At 40.4% G+C, this 19,755-nt stretch overlaps 2 protein-coding genes across 6 annotated transcripts in view; one reads left to right on the top strand and one right to left on the bottom strand.

Annotated features, from left to right (window-relative positions):
• Nucleotides 1–18,564, top strand: part of LOC134737546 (protein mono-ADP-ribosyltransferase PARP4) — a 116,324-nt gene extending 97,760 nt beyond the window's left edge. For 2 of the 5 annotated variants that reach the window (XM_063650632.1, XM_063650631.1), the window contains exons 31-34: nucleotides 3,988–5,055; nucleotides 7,951–8,050; nucleotides 12,806–12,938; nucleotides 18,002–18,564. In XM_063650632.1, coding sequence (XP_063506702.1) covers nucleotides 3,988–5,055; nucleotides 7,951–8,050; nucleotides 12,806–12,938; nucleotides 18,002–18,197 — 1,497 coding nt within the window. In that variant the 3' untranslated portion in view covers nucleotides 18,198–18,564. Of the gene's footprint in view, nucleotides 1–3,987; nucleotides 5,056–6,743; nucleotides 6,836–7,758; nucleotides 7,812–7,950; nucleotides 8,051–12,805; nucleotides 12,939–18,001 lie in introns of those variants that run through there. The other 3 variants (XR_010123485.1, XM_063650633.1, XM_063650634.1) reach the window with 3 other exon arrangements.
• Nucleotides 7,725–19,755, bottom strand: part of LOC129011222 (uncharacterized) — a 53,273-nt gene continuing 41,242 nt past the window's right edge. The window contains exons 5-7 of the mRNA XM_063650646.1: nucleotides 13,034–13,307; nucleotides 10,178–10,280; nucleotides 7,725–8,456 (exon numbers count right to left, since the gene is read on the bottom strand). Coding sequence (XP_063506716.1) covers nucleotides 8,351–8,456; nucleotides 10,178–10,280; nucleotides 13,034–13,307 — 483 coding nt within the window. The 3' untranslated portion in view covers nucleotides 7,725–8,350. The remainder of the gene's footprint in view (nucleotides 8,457–10,177; nucleotides 10,281–13,033; nucleotides 13,308–19,755) is intronic.

The raw sequence follows: 19,755 nt of genomic DNA, 5'->3' as shown, positions 1-19,755 counted from the left end.
TTTGTTCACAGAAAAGGTCTGGAGGGATATATGCCATAGATCAGATAAGACATTCTGTATGGCTTTTATTTTCTTCTTTGTGTCTGTCTACTTGTGTCTACTTGTATTTTCTAGTTTTCTCATAGTGCACATGTGGTGTTTTTAGATTTTTTTTTTTTTTCTGAGACAGAGTCTCACTCTGTTGCCCAGGCTGGAGTGCAGTGGCACCATCATAGTTCACGGCAGCCTCGACCTCCTGGGCTCTACAGATCCTCCTACCTCAGACTCCCAAGTAGCTGGGATTACAGGAGTGAGCCACCATGCCTGGCTTGTTTATAGAAATTTTTGAAGTTATTTTCAAAATTGGTTCTAAATTAATTTAGGTTTTAATACAGTGTGATGATAAATTATTTCATACTAAATTTGCAAATACGTTGGATCTTAATACTTCCAGATCCAAACATATCAGATGAAAAATATTATCCATTAGCTTGATGACTTGAAAGTTTATATTTATGTTAGCTGCAATAAGTTGTTTGAACGGACCATGTAATTTAGCAAAAATGTCAAGCCTCTGTTACTCTCCCTCGGTATCTGTTTTACCAAAATGTGGCACCTGCAGCATTCCGCATGGAGTCATTCCACTGAATTCAGTAACACGCCAGCCGCAATAGAGTCCGGGACATCCGGGTCTGTTTGGTCCTTCCCGACTCGCTGAAGCTTGGGGCATTTCCTTATTTGCTACGTCTTCATTATGAAATGAGACCCTCCAGGGAGTGCAACACCTTTTCTGCTGGGACGCGCTCAGGAAGGACAGTGCTCAGTGCTGGGTGCTCCCATCCTCCCGCAGCCACGCCTGGGCTTAGGCGCAGTGTCTTCTGCACCAACCCCAAGTCCACTTCGTTCCCTCCCGCTCATGAAAGCACATTGAGAACAAGCTAGAGGCAGAGATTTTTAAAACATACCTCCTAATCCAAGTTTTTAAAGTAAATCATTTATAAAATTCAGTGCTATAACTCTTAGCAAGAAATTGAGGGCACTGAAGCTGAGGGTCCAGAGCCCACTCTGTTCCTTAAATCAGGGGTCCCCAACCCCCAGTCCCTGGCTTGTTAGGAACCAGGCTGCACAGCAGGAGGTGAGGGGCGGTGAGCGAGCATTACCGCCTGAGCTCCACCTCCTGTCTCATCAGCAGCGGCAGTAGATTCTCATGGGAGCCCCGAACCCTGTTGTGAACTGTGCATATGGAACGTGGAGTACTTTCATCCCAAAACCATCTGCCCCACCCCTGTCCATGGAAAAATTGCCTTCCATGAAACCAGTCCCCGCTGCCATAAAGGTTGGGGGCCACACCTTAGGTGATCAAGGTGTGGGTATGTGGTTAAGCAAAATAAGCAATTGTGAACTTGAAAGGAAACAGGAAGCAAGTGAGTGATTTTGGCAAATAGAAGAATCATAATGAGGCCAGGCACGGTGGCTCATACCTGTAATCCCCACACTTTGGGAGGCCAAGGTGGGTGGATCACCCGAGGTCAGGAGTTCAAGACCAGCCTGGCCAACATGGTGAAACCCTGTCTCTACTAAAAAATACAAAAATACTATTCAAGAAGCAATTTTATAAAATAAACAAAAATAACCCATATTTCTCAGTATGATTTTTTTTGTTTGTTTGTTTGAGATGGAGTCTCACTCTGTCACTCAGGTTGGGGTGCAGTGACTATTCACAGGCTCTGTCACAGAGCACTACAGCTTTGAACTCCTGGCCTCCAGTTATCCTCTCACCTCAGCCTCCTGAGTAGCTGGGATGCTCCGCAATACCTGACTTAATCAATTTTTTGATCTTTGCAAATCTTACAGATGAAAAATGTATTGGTGACATTTAAGTTTTTGTTTCTTTATGAATGAAGAGGAGCATGTTTTATATTCTTACAGCCCTATGTATCACTTCCTGTGTGTTATCTGTTCATGTCTTTTATCTTTTTTATTGAGATTTTAGTCATTTTCTTATTTATCTTAGGTAAACTTTTTATGTTAGGGAAATTAGCCCTTTGTGATATGAGTTGTGAAAATTTGTTTCCTGGTATTCCACGTGTTATTTTGATGTTGCTTATTATCTTTTGGTCATGCAGATTTTTTAATGCAGTCAAATTTTTAATCTTTGTGTTTCTTCTTTTTGTTTAGTGTTGTTTTGCTTTTCATCATGCTTAGAAATACCTTTCCTAGTCAGAGATTATACTTTAAAAATTTTTCCCTTTATTTTTTAAATAGTTTTATGTTTTCATGTTTACATTCAATTTTTCATCTGATTGAAATTTATCCTAGCATAGGATAAGAGATATGGAACCAACTTTATTCTTTTCCAGATGGCTCCTTCTTTTCCTCTTATTAACTTGAAATGCCACCTTCATAATCTATTGCTTGACTTACCTACTCTGTTCCATTGATTCGTCTACTATAATTATTGTAATTTTATAAGAGACTTTAATATCTGATAGTTCTAGTCCATCACTATTGGTCTTTTCCAGTTTGCTTCTCTACTTTTTAAAAATTTAACCTCTGGGTAGCATTATTTTAAAATGTGTCTTTTCATATGTTCTATAATATTAATTATTCAGATGTATACTTGAAATTTGACTGAGTTGGGAAAGGACTACTCCTTTTTTAAATCATTCATATTCACAGGTAAAATTACAGGCTAATTATTTCAAAAATATCAAGGACTTGTCATCCATATAAAACTGGATTTTATACATGCAGCTTTTTAAGGAGCACTTTACATTTAGATTGAAACAATAATAGTAATATAGCATCCCTCAAAATTTGTTTTACATACATATTGTTCATGTTCTAGTATAATTATATGTTCATTTAATTACTTTAAAGCTTTTGGCTGGACACAGTGTCTCACACCTGCAATCCTAGCACTTTGAGGGGCCAAGCTGAGAGGATCACTTGAGCCCAGGAATTCAAAACCAGTCTGGTCAACATAATGAGACCACATCTCTACAAAAGAATAATTTAAAAATTAGCTGGGTGTGGTGTCACATGCTCATAGTCCCAGCTACTGGGGAGGCTGAGGCGAGAGGATCGCTTGAGCCCAGGAGTTCGAGACTATAGTGAGTTGTGATTGTGCCATTGCACTCCAGCCCCAGGCAACAGAGCAAGACACTGTCTCAAAAAATGAATAAGTAGAAATAAATAAAGCTTTTGAGACTGTTTTTCCATTTTGGTCTCATTTTCTTAATATTGCTGTAAAGCAGTATAAAAACTGCAATAATTTACTTCAAATGACTGTCTTATTTTAGGCCTAAGTACACACTGTGATACTCTCATTGTAAAATCTTGGGCAAGTCACTTCTGTGCTCCTCAGTTCCCTCATGTGTAAAATGAGGGGTGTTTAAAATTCCGCGATTCTAAGAACTAAGAACTAAGAGAGAAGGTCTTTCAATATATTGATTGCTGATATTCTCTCCAGGTCTCAGCTTCCATGTCTAGAAAAAAAGGGCCTTGTACTGAAATGATCTTGAATGTCTCTCGTGGCATTATTTTCTTTCCTTTTTTTCTTTTTTGAGACAGAATATTGCCCTCTCCCGCAGGCTGGAGAGCAGTAGTGCAAATCTGTTCTCATAGCTGCCTCAGCCTCTCAGGCTGAAGCACTCCTCCTGCCTCAGCCTCCCAAGTGGCTGGGACTACAGTCATGAGCCACTACACCTGGCTAATTTTTTATTTTTTGTAAAGATGGAGCCTCGCTATGTTGCCTAAGCTGTTCTCAAACTCCTAGCCTCGAGCGATCCTTCCTTCTTGGCCTCCCAAAGTGCTGAGATTACAGGCGTGAGCCGCTGCGCGCAGCACTGGTGTTATTTTTAACATCCCAGCTCACATTGATGATCCTGATTGTGGATGAGCAACTGCCTGATGGGTGGCAAGTCAAGTGCTAGGAAGAATGTTTGCTTGATTGTTCTTTTTATTCTGTGTTTTCCCCTTATGTTAATAATTCTCTCTTCTGGGCAGTCTCTTTTAGCATCTTCTGAGTGGCAAAAATTGTATTCATCCAAACCAAAACTTAGGGCTAAAAGAAAAAAGAAATTATCTCAGCCAGAAGTTTCTGAAGATTTTGAAGAGGATGGCTTAGGTGTACTACCAGCTTTCACATCAAATTTGGAACGTGGAGGTGTGGAAAAGCTATTGGATTTAAGTTGGACAGAGTCATGTAAACCAACAGCAACTGAACCACTATTTAAGAAAGTCAGTCCATGGGAAACATCTACTTCTAGCCTTTTTGGTGTTTCTCCTCCAGTCGTTGGTTCCTATCTTCGCCCGACTGCCCATGCCCCCCGTGCTGCTTCCATGCCTTTTGCCTCATATTGTCAGGCAGCTAGTTTTGGTTCAGCTGCTCCTCCCAGACAGTTTGATGCACCTCAATTCAGCCAAAGCCCTGCGCCTGGCAGTTGTGCTGACTGGATCCCACAGTCGGCGTCGTGTCCCACAGGACCTCCCCAGAACCTATCTTTTGCACCCTTCTGTGGCATTGCTTTTTCAGGGAGCTCATTGAGCCCCACACAGTTGCCTCCACCACAATTTCCTGGAGGCCGTACGACCAGGCCTTCTGCTGGCACCTCCCCTGAGCTGGATTCTCCCCAGCTTCTTTTCTCTCTTCCTACAGACCCTGATCCCATCAGAGGTTTTGGGTCTTACCATCTCTCTGCTTCCTCTCCTTTTCATTTTCAACCTTCCGCAGCCTCTTTGACTGCCAACCTTAGGCTGCCAATAGCCTCTGCATTGCCTGAGGCTCTTTGCAGTCAGTCTCAGACTACCCCAGTAGATCTCTGTCTTCTACAAGAATCAGTAGGCAGTCTCGAAGGAAGTCGATGTCCTGTCTTTGTTTTTCGAAGTTCTGACACAGAAAGTGATGAGCTATCAGAAGTACTTCAAGACAGCTGCATTTTACAAATAAAATGTGATACAAAAGATGACAGTATCCCATGCTTTCTGGAAGTAATAGAGGAGGATGAAATAGTGTGTACACAACACTGGCAGGATGCTGTGCCTTGGACAGAACTCTTCAGTCTACAGACAGAGGTATGTGTCTTATTTCTCCTTAAATCTGTGGTTAGCTGGCTTCATAGTTTAGAATGGGGCTCCTCAAAGCAGCTAGTCAAGGAACCATCTATCGTCAGTCAGTAGTGAAGGAAGGGGTTGTGCACTGGGGTGTAAATCATACTGCTTCCTTCATTGAGGAACTCTTGCTACAAAACAAAACAGACAGCTGAACAAAACAGTGTGCTTGATGCTGGCTGGTGTTTCTCTACAAACATTAGACCAGAAGCTCATGCTGGTGAATGTTACTATTCCTCACATGAAGATGAACATCCTCGAACAGATGATGGGGTGAGATCTTAATTTCCTGGATTCTAGAACCAATGGATTGTAATCCACATAAATTTCCTACTGTGAAGTAGAGCACAAGCACTTGTACCTGTACTCTAAATATTTCACATGGGAATACAGATATTATTCAACATGTATATTGTGTTAGAGCTTATCACTCCATTTGTTAAGCTGATAAACACCCTGTAGATTTGGCCCCTACGCTGGTACTAAGACCCAGTCCTGCATCTGTGATTACTTGTTTTGATGTAAAGTAGTTTAGTGAAACAGAAAGGGCTTGACGTAGCATAAAAGTAAGTGTGAGTCCCAGCCCACTTTGTGATTTGGGGCAAGTCAGGTAACCTGTCTGAGCCTCAGTTTCCTCATCCATATAGTGGAGATAATGATAGTGTCTACTTCACAGAGTGGGTTTGAGGTTTAAACAGGACAATCACAGCTGCCCAGTTTCCCTACTTGAGACAGTGCCCGCAAAAGCCTGCCAGGAGCATACTGCAGATGGTCAAGAGTGTGGATCCCACGGCCACTCCTGGCTCTGCTGCTTGTTAGCTGTGAGACTTTAGACAAATTGCTTCACCTAGTTCTGTGCCTCCATGTTCTCATCTCCAGTGTGGGTGTGATAATAGTTGTTGGGGTGATCAGACCCAACACCAGGTCATGGGGGTGACAAAGTCCAGTGGAGTCAAAGGATTGAGAAAAAGACAGTTTGAGAGAGAAAGGTGGGACACCAGTGTGCCATCACTATCGTGGAGGCTGCGAAGGCACCGAGCTCTGGGAGCCCACGGTATTTATTGGTAATCCAACAAAGAAACAGATGGTGAGAATGTGGAGGTCAAAAGGACACATTGCATTAAGCACATGATTTACAGCTGTGATGGTTTAGCATTTATATGGAACATATTCTGCTACTTGAGATAATGTGAACAGGAGCCGAGGAAGGGTAGAAGCAGGGAGCCAGCAAGTCTAGACACATTCCAGAGGACGTTATGCAAGCCCTGCCTCAGTTTCCCTCCCAACACTCAGCCTTTTCCCAACAATAGTACTCCACAGGAAGTGGCTAAACATATCAAAGAACAGCACCTGGTACCAGTTCTTTATGGGTTGGTACCTATTATCACTGCTGTCATTTTTCAAGGTATTGCCATAGATTCTTCAACCTGTGCACCTGCCTAGGGCCACACCCTGCTTTCTGCTCCCTGTGTTAGTTTCCCTAGGGCCTGGATTCTGTCTCCTTTGAAGTTAATATCCCCAAGCTCAGGCTTAGCACACTGTCCTGTGATGGGGCAGGCAGATGATGGGGCGGTGCAGGGAAGGTAATTTTAAAGTGCATGTTTAATATAACAATTTTATGCTTAGAAAAAACTGTCATTTTCATGTTTCAGAATACATCAGGGTACATTTTTATGTTAAACCAAAGGAATCATGCTGGAGATCTACTGTACAATACAGGGCCTATGACTGACAATCCAATACGGTATACTTAAGCATTTGCTAAGAGGTCTATCTTATGTTAAGTACTCTTTCCACAAAAGGGAACAAAACAAAACAAAACGGGTGGAAGAAAAGTTCTGGAAGTGGTGGCTAAGTTGATAAGTGATGGTTTGATGGTTTCACGGGTGTATACTTATCTCCAAACACATCAAGTTGTATACATTAAATATTGGTGACTTTTTGTATGTCAATCATATTTCAATAAAGTGGGTTTTTTTAAAGAGGGAATCATGCATGACATATACTTTAAAAGTTTGAGAAATACTGGTTCAATGCTCATTTCTAGTTGACAACCCAGTAGGGTGACTAGAGTTAACAATACATTGTATGTGTCAAAATAGCTAGAAGAAACTATTTGAAATGTTACCAACACAAAGACATGATAAATGTTCAAGCTGATGGAGATCCTAAATACCCTGACCTGATTATTTACATTCTATGCATGTATCAAAATATCATGTGTATGTCAAAATACATACAAGTAGTATGTATCAATAAAAAATGAAATAAAGCATTGCTAGAAGGAAAAAAGTACCAGTTAAAAAAATCTCGGCCGGGTGTGGTGGCTCACGCCTGTAATCCCAGCACTTTGGGAGGCCGAGGCGGGCAGATCATGAGGTCAGGAGATCGAGACCATTCTGGCTGACATGGTGAAGCCCTGTCTCTACTAAAATAAAAAGTAAAAAATCTCTACACATGAGCCTCTTTCCACACTTTTATAAATGCCACCAGATACGTAGTGTTCATAGCATTTATGAGGTTCCAAACAATACTATGTCACTAGTGTATGAAGAACTTTATTTTACAGTAATAAAAATATTAGAAATGCCTTAATTAACTGAAATAAATGGAAACATTTATCACATAACTTCTTTTTTCATTTAATTTGTTAAAATTTTATTTTAGATGCAGAGGTACATGTACAGGTTTATTACATGGGCATACTGTGTGGTGCTGAGGTTTGGGCTTCTAATTATCTTGTTGCCCAAGTAGTGAACATACGTTTTTCAACCCTTGCCCCTCTCATTCCCCCACTACATAACTTCTTACGTGATAAAATGTGAATAACATAACATATTTGTTTCCTTAATTTTGTAGGATGGCTTCTGGAAACTTACACCAGAACTGGGACTTATATTAAATCTTAATACAAATGCTTTGCACAGCTTTCTTAAACAAAAAGGCATTCAATCTCTAGGTAAGTCACTGTGTTTCCATTAATTAAGTCATTGTTTTCATTCATTCATAAGCATGCTCCTAATTGTTATAAACTGTTTTGTAAGCTAGTGTATTAATGTAATAATTATGAAAGTTATATTTGAATGGAATTATATTTAACCATCAAAGGAAATGGGAGATGGGTTTCTAGTCATATTTTTGCCACTAATTAGGGTATTATCTGAGCACGTTTATTAGCATAAATAGCACCAACTGCTGTAAAAAAAATCTCAGAAGCTTAACATGGTAATCAAAGATTACTTTCTTGTCCATGTCACAGTCAAATATTGGTCAGGAAGAAAGTTCCACTTATGTGGTCATTTAGAGACCTTGACTCCTTCCATATTGTGGCTCCACCATCTTCAATATATGTCTTTAAAATTATCCTGGTAAGAGAGAAGAACAAAGATTACCCTGGCATCATCCCCCTGCTAGACAAGAGGAAGAACACTAGTCACATAGCCCCATCCATGTACGAAGGCCTGAGAAATGTACTGTTAAGCTGCGTGTCCAGGAGGAGAAAACAGCTCTGATGAGCACCTAGCCAGCCTCTGCCAGAGGCAGTTGTTCAACCTCTGGATCTGTTTCCTATCATGACGTCCTGAGCATCCTTGACCCAGCAAGTGGTTTGAAGGTCAAATGCTAGCCCTAGGACAGGAGCTGTTTGTTTGTTTGTTTGTTTGTTTGTTTTGAGACAAGGTCTGGCTCCATTGCCCATGCTGGAGTGCAGTGGTGCTATCTTGGCTGACTGCAACTTCCACCTCCCAGGCTCAAGGGACCCTCCCACCTAGCCTCCCGAGTGGCTGGGACTGCAGACACCCACCACCATGCCTGACTAATTTTTGTATTTTTTGGTAGAGATGGGGTTTTGCCATGTTGTCCAGTGTGGTCTCGAACTTGTGAGCTCAAGCAATCTGCCCACCTTGGCCTCCCAAAGTGTTGGGATTACAGGCATGAGCCACCATGCTAAGCCTGGAGTTTTTTTTTTTTTAATAAAATACACATTATGGAACAACTAGCCAATATTCATGAACAGGTAGAACAGCAGTGTCTGACTGGCCACCATCACCTCTAAAATGCCAGAGTTTCCAGATTCCAGGCTGGGTGGGTGGGCAAATGCATAGCCTGTTTGACCTGCACTAGGCTGAAAAGGGGTGATGACAATTTACGTGAGGAGTGAGTGCTTGATCCTGGAATAATAGAAGAGCCTCTATCTGACTAACTCTCCTGCCAATAACAGTTATTAACTTTGAATAAAATGTTTAAAACCATTCTCTGAAGGCCAGGAGAATAATCAAAAACAGGCAGAAACTAGAGTGAACCTAATCTTTGAAAGAAAGCAAGCCAACTAGGTGGGCTCCACATGTATCCAGCTTGTCACCTAAAGGCATTTCTCAGCTCATGAGACACAGTGGGATGTTTGAACTAAAACAGAAAGTCTTAACGGGATGAGGACATGGGGTTAGAGTTTAAGGTTGCCAAAGTGGCTGGAAGTTAAGGATTAAAATCCTATAAAGGAGGGAACCACAGAGCAGGGAGCTCTGAAATCTGCATCCAAATACCCCTCAGATCCTTGGCTGTCTCCTAACCTATACATATACAGGTGCAACCTCAAGGAATCCAGAAAAAAGCAACAGCTGGGAAGCTACAGAGCTAAGCAGAGATTTCAGCTGCTGCCTAGTACTGGCCAGAGTTTAGAGTTCAAGTGGCACCAAATTAGAGAGACTTTATAAATATCTTTCCATTGAAACCATAAAAGGGTCATAAGGATCATATCTCATGATCAAGGACTATACCCCAGGACAAAGGGATAAACCAAAATAGACTCATCCTAATAAAGCCTAAAACAAAGCCTACACAGGACCCACCAGAACAAAACTGAACACTCTTTAGAGTAAGATAGCATAGCGAGAGTCTCTACAAGGTGTAATTTTTAATGTTCACTATGGAATGAAAATTTAATAACATACGAAGAAGCAGGACAATATGATTGTGATCAAGGGGAAAATGGGCCATAAATGTTGACCCACAGATGATCCAGATGTTAGAATTAGCAGACACAGACTTTAAAACTGCTATGAAAAAATATAGTGAAGGATTGACTTACCAGAAAAGGATGGAATGGGTGAATAAATGGCAGAATCTCAGCAAAAAGATGGAAACTTTAAAGAAGAACCAAATGAAAATCCTGGAACTGGAAAATATAGCATCTGCAATGAAAAGGTCATTGAATGAGCTTAACAACAGAATGGACAGAACAGGAAAAAAATCATTTAATTCAATTGACAATGCACTCAATAAACTTATCTAAACTGAAATATAGAAAGAAAAAAATAGAATGAAAAAAGAACAGAGGAGCCAAGACTGTGGAATGATATCAAAAGGTTTAACATTTGTGTAACTAGGGTTTCAGAAGGTGAAAGGGTAGACAGAAAAATATTTGAACATTTTTATAAAATTGATCAAAGACAGCACCTTCCAGATCCAAGAAACTTAGCAGAACTCCAAGCAGGATAAATACAAAAATGATCACATTTAGATAGGCCAGAGTCAAACTGTTGAAAACCAAAGATAAGCCGGGCGAGGTGGTTCACACCTGTAATGCCTGCACTGTGGGAGGCCAAAGGGGGCAGATCATTTGAGCTCAGGATTTCGAGACCAGCCTGGCCAACATGGTGAAACCCCATCTCTATAAAAATTAGCCAGGCATGGTGGTGTGTACCTGTGGTCCCAGCTACTTAGGAGGCTGAGGTGGGAGGATCACCTGAGCCCTCGGATGTTGAGGCCGCAGTGAGCCGTGATTGTGCCACTGCACTCCAGCCCAGGTGACAAAGTGAGATAAAAATTCAAGATAAATATATTGTCATGTGAGGCTGGAGCTCAGGGAAGAGGTCAGAATTGGAAAAGACTGGGGCAATTCTCAATGTCAGTAGTATTTAAAGCCTGGCTCTGGATGAGGTGACCCAAAGAAAGAAGGTGGACTGAGCAGAGCAGGTGCTAGGACCAGCCTGCCGCACAGCAGGGTTTAGTGTTCAGACTGGACAAGAAACAGCAAAGACGCTGAGAAGGAGAAGCCTGAGAAACAAGAGGAAACCGGAGAAAATTGAGTCACAGATGCAAGGGGATGGGGTTTCATGGATGCGCCTTTCCCATGGGCTTTTCCTGTGTTTCACTGTATTTGCTCCCTGTTATCCATGTTATTTTTCTGTAAGCGTGTGCTTTTCTGCCTTTCTTCCTCTACGTAGAGTCTCAAGCTGTCTTTTTTCTCTGACTTGTTTTTATATCTCTGTACCCAACTTTGTCTTTTATCCTCTTCTTCATTTCTCTTTTATCATCCCCTCTCCTTCTGAATTTGTTTTTTAAATGACACTGATACACATTAGGCATTTCATCAGTTTATTATTTATTATATTATTCTTGGAGTTGTATGTTGCTTATTATTAATATTGCTTAAAAATTATTCTAACATTTTGTAAATAATACTCAAAAAATAAGCCACAAAAGAATCCAGCAAATTAAACTGCTTTTGTCTCCATTGATTTTCTTTTGTGGGACAATGGATTGGTTTTGTCATTTTGTTTTTAAAAATGTATTCAATTTCTTTTTCCTCTATTAAGAACATTATATTATTTAATAAAAGCCCACTTATGAGCAGTTGGCTACCTCAACGATGTAAAATTAATGGTGTATATGCAGATATGTGCATACTATGCCAAGTCCTTTTGTCTTTACTCAAAAAAAGTAATTGTATATTCTTAATTATAAGACAAAGATTTGGGTTTTTCTTTTCTTCCCTAAAACCATTTTTTGGCTATGTGTCGTGGCTCATGCCTATAATCTCAACACTTTGGGAGGCCAAAGTAGGAGGATCACTTGAGTCCAGGAGTTGGGGGCTACAGTGAGCTCTGATCACACCCACTGCACTCCAGCATGACAGAGTGAGCTCCTGTCTCTCCAAAAAAAAAAAAAAAGAAGCTTGCATTTTTAAAATGAAAATGGGTTGTTAATTGAGTTCAACACATGTAAACATTCATTTTTCAATTTTGATATTTCATAATATAGTAAAATATCTTGGATACCTATAGGTACTAACCACTAGAAATAATTTGATACACCAGTGTAATTGGTCATATCTGTTGTTTATCTGTTGAATATTTAGGTTTACTCTTCTAAGCGATTTGTAACAGGAGCCTAAAAACTGGATTTCTTTCAGTGAACTTCATGGCTCTTTCTTTATTGAAGATGCAAGCGAGGGCACTCTGGATACAGTTCAGTTTCCTGGCAACAATCAGGATAATGTCATAGGCACACGGGTCCAACCGTCCTCATTTTTTATTTAAACAGCAAGCCATTTAAGGACCTTGAAGAGTATTAGAGAGTTTCACGATCTGCTCATGTACTGTGATTTAACCGTATTATATTTTTTTTTTTTGAGACAGAGTGTTACTCTGTCACCCAGGCTGGAGTGCAGTGGAGCGATCTCGGCTCACTGCAAGCTCCACCTCCCGGGTTCACGCCATTCTCCTACCTCAGCCTCCCGAGTAGCTGGGACTACAGGTGCCCGCCACCACGCCCAGCTAATTTTTTGTATTTTTTTTTTTTTTTTTAGCAGAGACGGAGTTTCATCGTGTTAGCCAGGATGGCGTATTGTAATTCTTTAATGAGAATTTTATAAACAGGCACAGTTTGAGATGCAGAATTCCCAACAGACTTAACGGAGTTTTTTTCATTTTAGGCATAAAAGGAAGAGAACGTCTCCTGGACCTAATTGCCACAATGCTGGTACTACAGTTTATTCGCACGAGGTTGGAAAAAGAGGGAATAGTGTTCAAATCACTGATGAAAATGGATGACGCTTCTATTTCCAGGTGACTTTAACTATAGTATTATGCAACTTATTTATATTTTCAACTATTTATTTATTTTAATAAACCTTAGAAACAGGTATAGGGAATTATCTTACATGTGTAGACTACTTTATAAGGATGTAGGAAGATAATTTGTTTGCAGGTGACAGCTTGCCCACAGTCTCCTGTGGCGGGCAGGGCTGATGTGGTACTTGTGCCTTGGGCTGCCCAGGAAACGGGCTCAAAGAGTTTCAGTGCAGCTCCCACTGGAGCCTGGCGCTTCTGGCTCTGAATGTGGTACTCTTCACTGCAGTGTGCTGATCCTGGGTGCCTCCAGAAGACCCACAATATGACTGTTGGGCCCAGCCCTGTTCCCAACAATGGCAGGGCCTGGGACAAGAATACAATACAAGTATTTAAAGTTTATAACTTGTGTTTAAAAGTTACAAATCAAACTAGCAAACTATTAGATGAAATGTGTTCTGATCTCCTCCCTTGGCAAATACAACTTCATAACCACCTGGAAAGCCAGGTTCAAATTCAGCCCTTGGCTAACCCCTAGCACCCTAAGAGGCCTTGCCTGCACCCATCAAAATGCCATCCAGACCCCATGCCAGTGCCCCTCACCCCAGCCACCTTGTAGCATCAGTGAGATGGCAACACTGTTCAAACTCAGGATGACAGACCCAGGGAAGACCCTGGAAGTGGACTCAGGGCCATGTGGTCAGGTATGCTGGAGTTGTAGGGTCTAAAAAGGAGGATGTGGGCTCTGGGGTGGGCATATTCTCTTGTTGCTACAGACCCCCCACCCCATGGCAAGAGGGTCAAGACCAGAGTAGGATCCCTCCGAGACATATATATATACATATATATACACACATATATACACATATATATACACACATATACACACACACATGCACACACACACACATACACATATACATACACATGTAATTGGCTTATGTTCTTTTAAAGGCAAGATAAGGGGAAAACTAATCAAACTAATAAAAATATTATTGCTACGGGGATTTGATAGCGGGGACAAGGATAGAAGCTAGGTTTCTCCTAGTGTGCTTTGTTTTGCAGTTTTGACTTTGGAACTGTGTAAATATTTTACATAATAATGCATAAGATTGATATTTATTTATTTATTTATTTATTTATTGAGACAAAGTCTGGCTCTATCGCCCAGGCTGGAGTGCAGTGGTGCAATCTCAGCTCACTGCAACCTCCGCCTCCTGGGCTCAAGCCATCCTCCCACCTTAGCCTCCTGAGTAACTGGGACTACAGGTATGCACCACCACGCCCTGCTAATTTTTGTATTTTTTTGTAAAGACGGGGATTTGCCATGTTACCCAGGCTGGTCTGGAACTCCTGACCTCAAGCAATCCTCCTGCCTCAGCCTCCTGAAGTGCTGGGCTTACAGACATGAACCACTGTGCCCATCCTGGGAATTAATTTAAGGTGACTTTAAAACATAGTACTGGCTGGGCGCGGTGGCTCACGCCTGTAATCCCAGCACTTTCGGAGGCCGAGGCGGGCGGATCACGAGGTCAGGAGATCAAGACCATCTTGGCTAACATGGTGAAACCCCGTCTCTACTAAAAAAATACAAAAAAAAAAAAAAATTAGCCGGGCATGATGGCGGGCGCCTGTAGTCCCAGCTACTCGAGAGGCTCCGGGAGGCGGAGCTTGCAGTGAATTGAGATTGTGCCACTGCACTCCAGCCTGGGTGACGGAGTGAGACTCCATCTCAAAAAAAAAAAAAAAAAAAAAAAGTACATAATTTGACTATATCTCCCTAGTGGGATAGTACCTAAGGATTAAAAAATATTACAAAGAAATCTCACTGGGAGTAGTCATGGTGTTAATAATACTTTTGATTTGTTATTTTGGAAGGTAGATATTAATATTGTTAGAAACTAATACGTATAAAATCAAAGAAGTTAAACGAAACCCCTTGATTTCTAAACTTGGATTAGATCAGAGAAAAATAAATGGCAACAGAAAAAAAAGGTTGAAGAGCAGAACCTGTAAATAAACCTTTAGAGACATATCAACCAAAAGCAAGGGTAGACCTTGTTTAGATCCTGATATGAACAAACCCACTGCATTTAAAAAAATGAGACAGGGAAAATTAAACACTACTTGGATATTTTACGATATTAAAGAAATATTGATAACTATTTTTTAAGTGTCATGATTAAGAAAAAGTTCTCAAACGCAAAACAGGTGTTCAGGAAGTTCTGGGCTAGGCAAATTGGCTCATGCCTATAATCCAAGCACTTTAGGAGGATCACTTGAGCCCACCAAGATCAAGCCCAGAAGTTTAAGACCAGCCTAGGTAACCAATGAGACTGCCATCTCTACAAAAAACTTTTTGTAATTACCCAGGCATTGCTGGGCACGGTGGCTCACACCTGTAATCCCAGCACTTTGGGAGGCCAAGGCAGGAGGATTGCATCCAGTTCAAGACCAGCCTTGACCACATAGCAAGACCCTGTCTCTACAAAAAAATTAAAAATTACCCGAGTGTGGTAGTGTGTGACTACTCAGGAAGCTGAGATTGGGGGGATTGCTTGAGCCCAGGAGGTTGAGGCTGCAGTGAGTTGTGATCGTGCCACTGCACTCCAGCCTGGGCAACAAAGCGAGACCCTGTCTGAAAAAAAAAGGAAAATCATAATTTACTATATGTAATTTATACTTCCATTTTTTAAAAAGCAATACCTTCTCATTAGTTTGCCAAGAAAGATGAGAATTTATTTTTTTTTTCTATTTTGGGAGTTTTCTTTTTTGTTGTTTTTATTTATTTATTTATTTATTTATTTATTTATTTATTTTTTGAGGCCAGGTCTCGTTCTGTCACCCAGGCTGGCGTGCAGTGGCATGATCTCGGCTCACTGCAACCTCCACCTCCCAGGTTCAAGCAATTCTCGTGCCTCAGCCTCCTGAGTAGCTGGGATTACAGGTGTGCACCACCATGCCCAGCTAATTTTTATATTTGTAGTAGAGATGAGGTTTTGCCATGTTGGCCAGGCTGGTCTCGAACCCTGGCCTCAAGTGATCTGCCTGCATTGGCCTCTCAAAGTTCTGGGATTACAGGAGTGAGCCACTGCACTAGCCTATATTTTGTATTTTATTTTAAAATAAACCAGTGCCACTTGCCAAGAGGATTAATTAAATAAATATCAAAGAAAAAACACTTTGAACAGCTAGGAGATGGGACTAAAAAATTAGTATTTGACTTAATAGGCACATCCAAAGAAACATTTATTCTATTTAGATCATTGCCAATTATTAATATTACAGCTGTTAAAACAAGTATAAACTTTGAACCTGCTTTTGAACTGTAATATCACAAAGTAAAGATTTTCAAAATTGATCAAGTATATTCCAGCATATTGCTCTTACTGCATTACTGCTACTGTGCTAGCAAAATGGTTTGTTGGCACTTTAGCACATAAGACAAACAATTTTAGGCCGGGCACGGTGACTCACAGCTGTAATCCCAGCACTTTGGGAGGTTGAGGCGGGCAGATCACGAGGTCAAGAGATTGAGACCATCCTGGCCAATATGGTGAAACCCCGTCTCTACTAAAAATACAAAAATTAGCTGGGTGGGGTGACACATGCCTGTAATCCCAGCTACACAGGAGGCTGAGGCAGGAGAATCGCTTGAACCAGGGAGTCAGAGGTTGCAGTGAACCGAGATCGTGCCACTGCACTCCAGCCTGGCGACACAGTGAGACTCCATCTAAAAAGAAAATTAAGTATTTTTTATTTCCTGTTTATTGCATATTTGAAACTTTGTTCTATATTTTCTATTTCAGGATGTATGTATCATTGATGCAGGAGCACATTACCTGGGGGTGTAGGCACAAGATTTTCTTGCTAGTGGAAGGTGAACCAAAAAGTGTAGAGGCCACTGGACTAAAGGAGGCCAGCTCAGCCAGTGAAAATATTCAAAGCCGGTTTTGTTGTTTTCAGCAGTTAGTAACTATCAGTAGATGAATATTTACCAGGAAACATTGGCCTTTTAACCACTTTGGGCATGCTTCTTATTTAGTATGTTCATTCTATCATGACATTCAGTGAACATTTATTGAGTGCCTACTGTGCACCAGGGACTAGTAAGCATGTTAAATTTACAAGCTTTGTTAATTTCCACCACAAACCCATAGGACCTCATGTTATTCTCGTAATTGAGGAAACTGAGATTCCCAGTGTTGAATGAAAGCCACAGAGTATCACATGGCCAATATCATGTGATTGCAGAGTCAGGACTCAAACCCAGCTCTTCACCACCACGCTATACTGACGGCCCTTTCCCAGTTCACAGGGAAAAATCAGGAACAGGGAGAGAATTTTCAAAATATTAACTTTCCCCATAGAATTTTCTGAAGAACTTTGGTGTATGTTGCCACTTGTTCACTAACAAGTTCCAGCAGATGACAGAACAAATGAGGAAGTAGCTAATTAATATTAATGAACAATCTCAGAATTTTTCTGAGTGTTGAATAGACTTGAATATTCAACAGTCTCAAATATTTGTCACCATTTAGTGGGCACAGACTTGACTCGATATGCTTATTCTACCAAGTTGTTCCTGGTTTACGTGACACAACAGAATATATGCCAGTTTCACGGGGGACTGTCAGATATTCTGAAGGTACCTAATCAAGTCGGTACAGTGGGAAGGAGAGAGAAACAGAAGCCTCGTTTGTGAAATAGTACTTGAGTTTGTACGTGAAGAGTGGATAGGATTTAGACTGAGAAGCGTGGAAAGGGGACAACCGTAAACAACTGTAGAGAGGCTAGAACCTGAGCTGTCCTGTAGGCAGCAGGGATGCCTGGAGGCACGTGAAAGCCAGGAAGTGGGGGGCACAGGACACTTGACAATGCAGTACATAAGCTCAAGGTCAGACGGGTAGAAGAACTTCCATAAGATGTCAAGGAAAACTGCTTTTATTAATATCTTAATTTTTGGCAGAATCATTTTGTCTGATATAATGTGATGGGTTTAGTACCACATTACATTTCACGTTATTCTGAAATCTGAAACATTTATTTTTTTAATCTAGGAATATTCCCTGGGCTTTTGAGGCAATAAAGAAAGCAAGTGAATGGGTAAGAAGAACTGAAGGACAGTACCCATCTATCTGCCCACGGCTTGAACTGGGGAAAGACTGGGACTCTGCCACCAAGCAGTTGCTGGGACTCCAGCCTGTAAACACTGTGTCCCCTCTTCATAGAGTCCTTCATTACAGTCAAGGCTAAGTCAAATGAAACTGAATTTTAAACTTTTTGCATGCTTCTATGTAGAAAATAATCAAATGATAATAGATACTTATAATGAAACTTCATTAAGGCTTTATTCACTGTAGCAATTACTGTCTGTTAAATCTAGTTGGTTTATAGTATTATTCAAGTCTTACATTTTCTTATTGATTTTCTGCCCAATTATCTAGCTATTAATGAAAGTGGGGAATTGAAGTCCTCAACTATTATTGCTGAATTGTTTCTCCCTTCAATTCTGTCAATTTTTTCTTCATGTACTTTGGGGCTCTGTTATATGTTTCTGATGGATTGATCCTCTTATTATTATAAAATGTCCTTTGTTTTTAATAAAAATTTTTGCCTTTAAGTCTGTTTTTTTCTGATTTTTTATCATGATTCCATCTCTTTAGTTAATTAGTTAGTTAGTTTTTTGGTTGCCGTTTGCTTGTTGTATCTTTTTCTATACTTTTACTTTTAATCTATTTGAGTCTTGGTCTAAAACACGTCTCTTATAGACAGCATATAGTAGGATCATGTCCTTTAATTCATTCTGCAAATGTCTTCCTTTTAAATGGAGAGAAATTTCCATTTAATACAATCACTGATAAAGTAAGATTTATGCTAAATAGTTTTATAGTGTACAATTTTTATTTCTTTGTCATTTCTTTTACTACATTTTTGAGTTGTTTTCTTAGTGGTTGCCCTGGATATTGCAATTAACATGTTGATTTATAACTATGTAGTTCCTATTAATACCAACTTAATTACAACAGTATACATAAACTTTTTCCTATGTAGCTCCATTCCCTCTCTCTTCCATTGTGCTGTTAATGCCCTATAAACCATATCTTCATATACTCTATGTTCATCAACCCATTTATGAGAATTGCTTTATGCTTATACTGCCTTTTATATTTACTCATATAGTTATCTTTCTCAGCTCTTTATTTCCTCATGTGGATTTGAGTTACTACCTAGTATTCTTTCCTTTCAGCCTAAATGACTCCCATTAGTATTTCTTATAGAGATGTCTTCAAGCAACAAATTATTTTAGTTTTGTTTACCGAGGAATGTCTTAAATGTCCTAAGATACTTAATGCCTTATGTTTCTCCTTCAATGTTGAAGGATATTTTTGCTACATATAGAATTCTTGATTAATAAGTCTCATTAGACCCTTAGTAGCCATCTTGATTATCACACCAACTGTCATGGCATCACAGGGGTGGTATACAAGTAACCCTTATTTCACTTCATAATTGGCCCAATATGCCCCGGTAATTATCCTGGCAATTTGGATATGCCAGAGAGAAGCCACAGTGTGCTTCCTTTAAGTGAAAAGGTGAAAGTCTCTGACATCATAAGGAAAGAAAAATATTACAGGCTGAGGTTGCTAAGATTTACAGTAAGGAAAAATCCTCTACTCATAAAATTGTGAAGAAGAACAAAGAAATTCGTGCCAGTTTTGCTGTCAAAAGCTGCAAAAGTTACAGCTACAGTGCATGATAAGTACTTAGTTGAGATGGAAAAGACGTTAAATTTGTAGGTGGAAGACATGAA

The sequence above is a fragment of the Pongo pygmaeus genome, chromosome 14 (assembly GCF_028885625.2).
Source record: "Pongo pygmaeus isolate AG05252 chromosome 14, NHGRI_mPonPyg2-v2.0_pri, whole genome shotgun sequence".
Lineage (NCBI taxonomy): Eukaryota > Metazoa > Chordata > Mammalia > Primates > Hominidae > Pongo > Pongo pygmaeus.
This window is presented reverse-complemented; position numbering and strand designations above follow the sequence as displayed.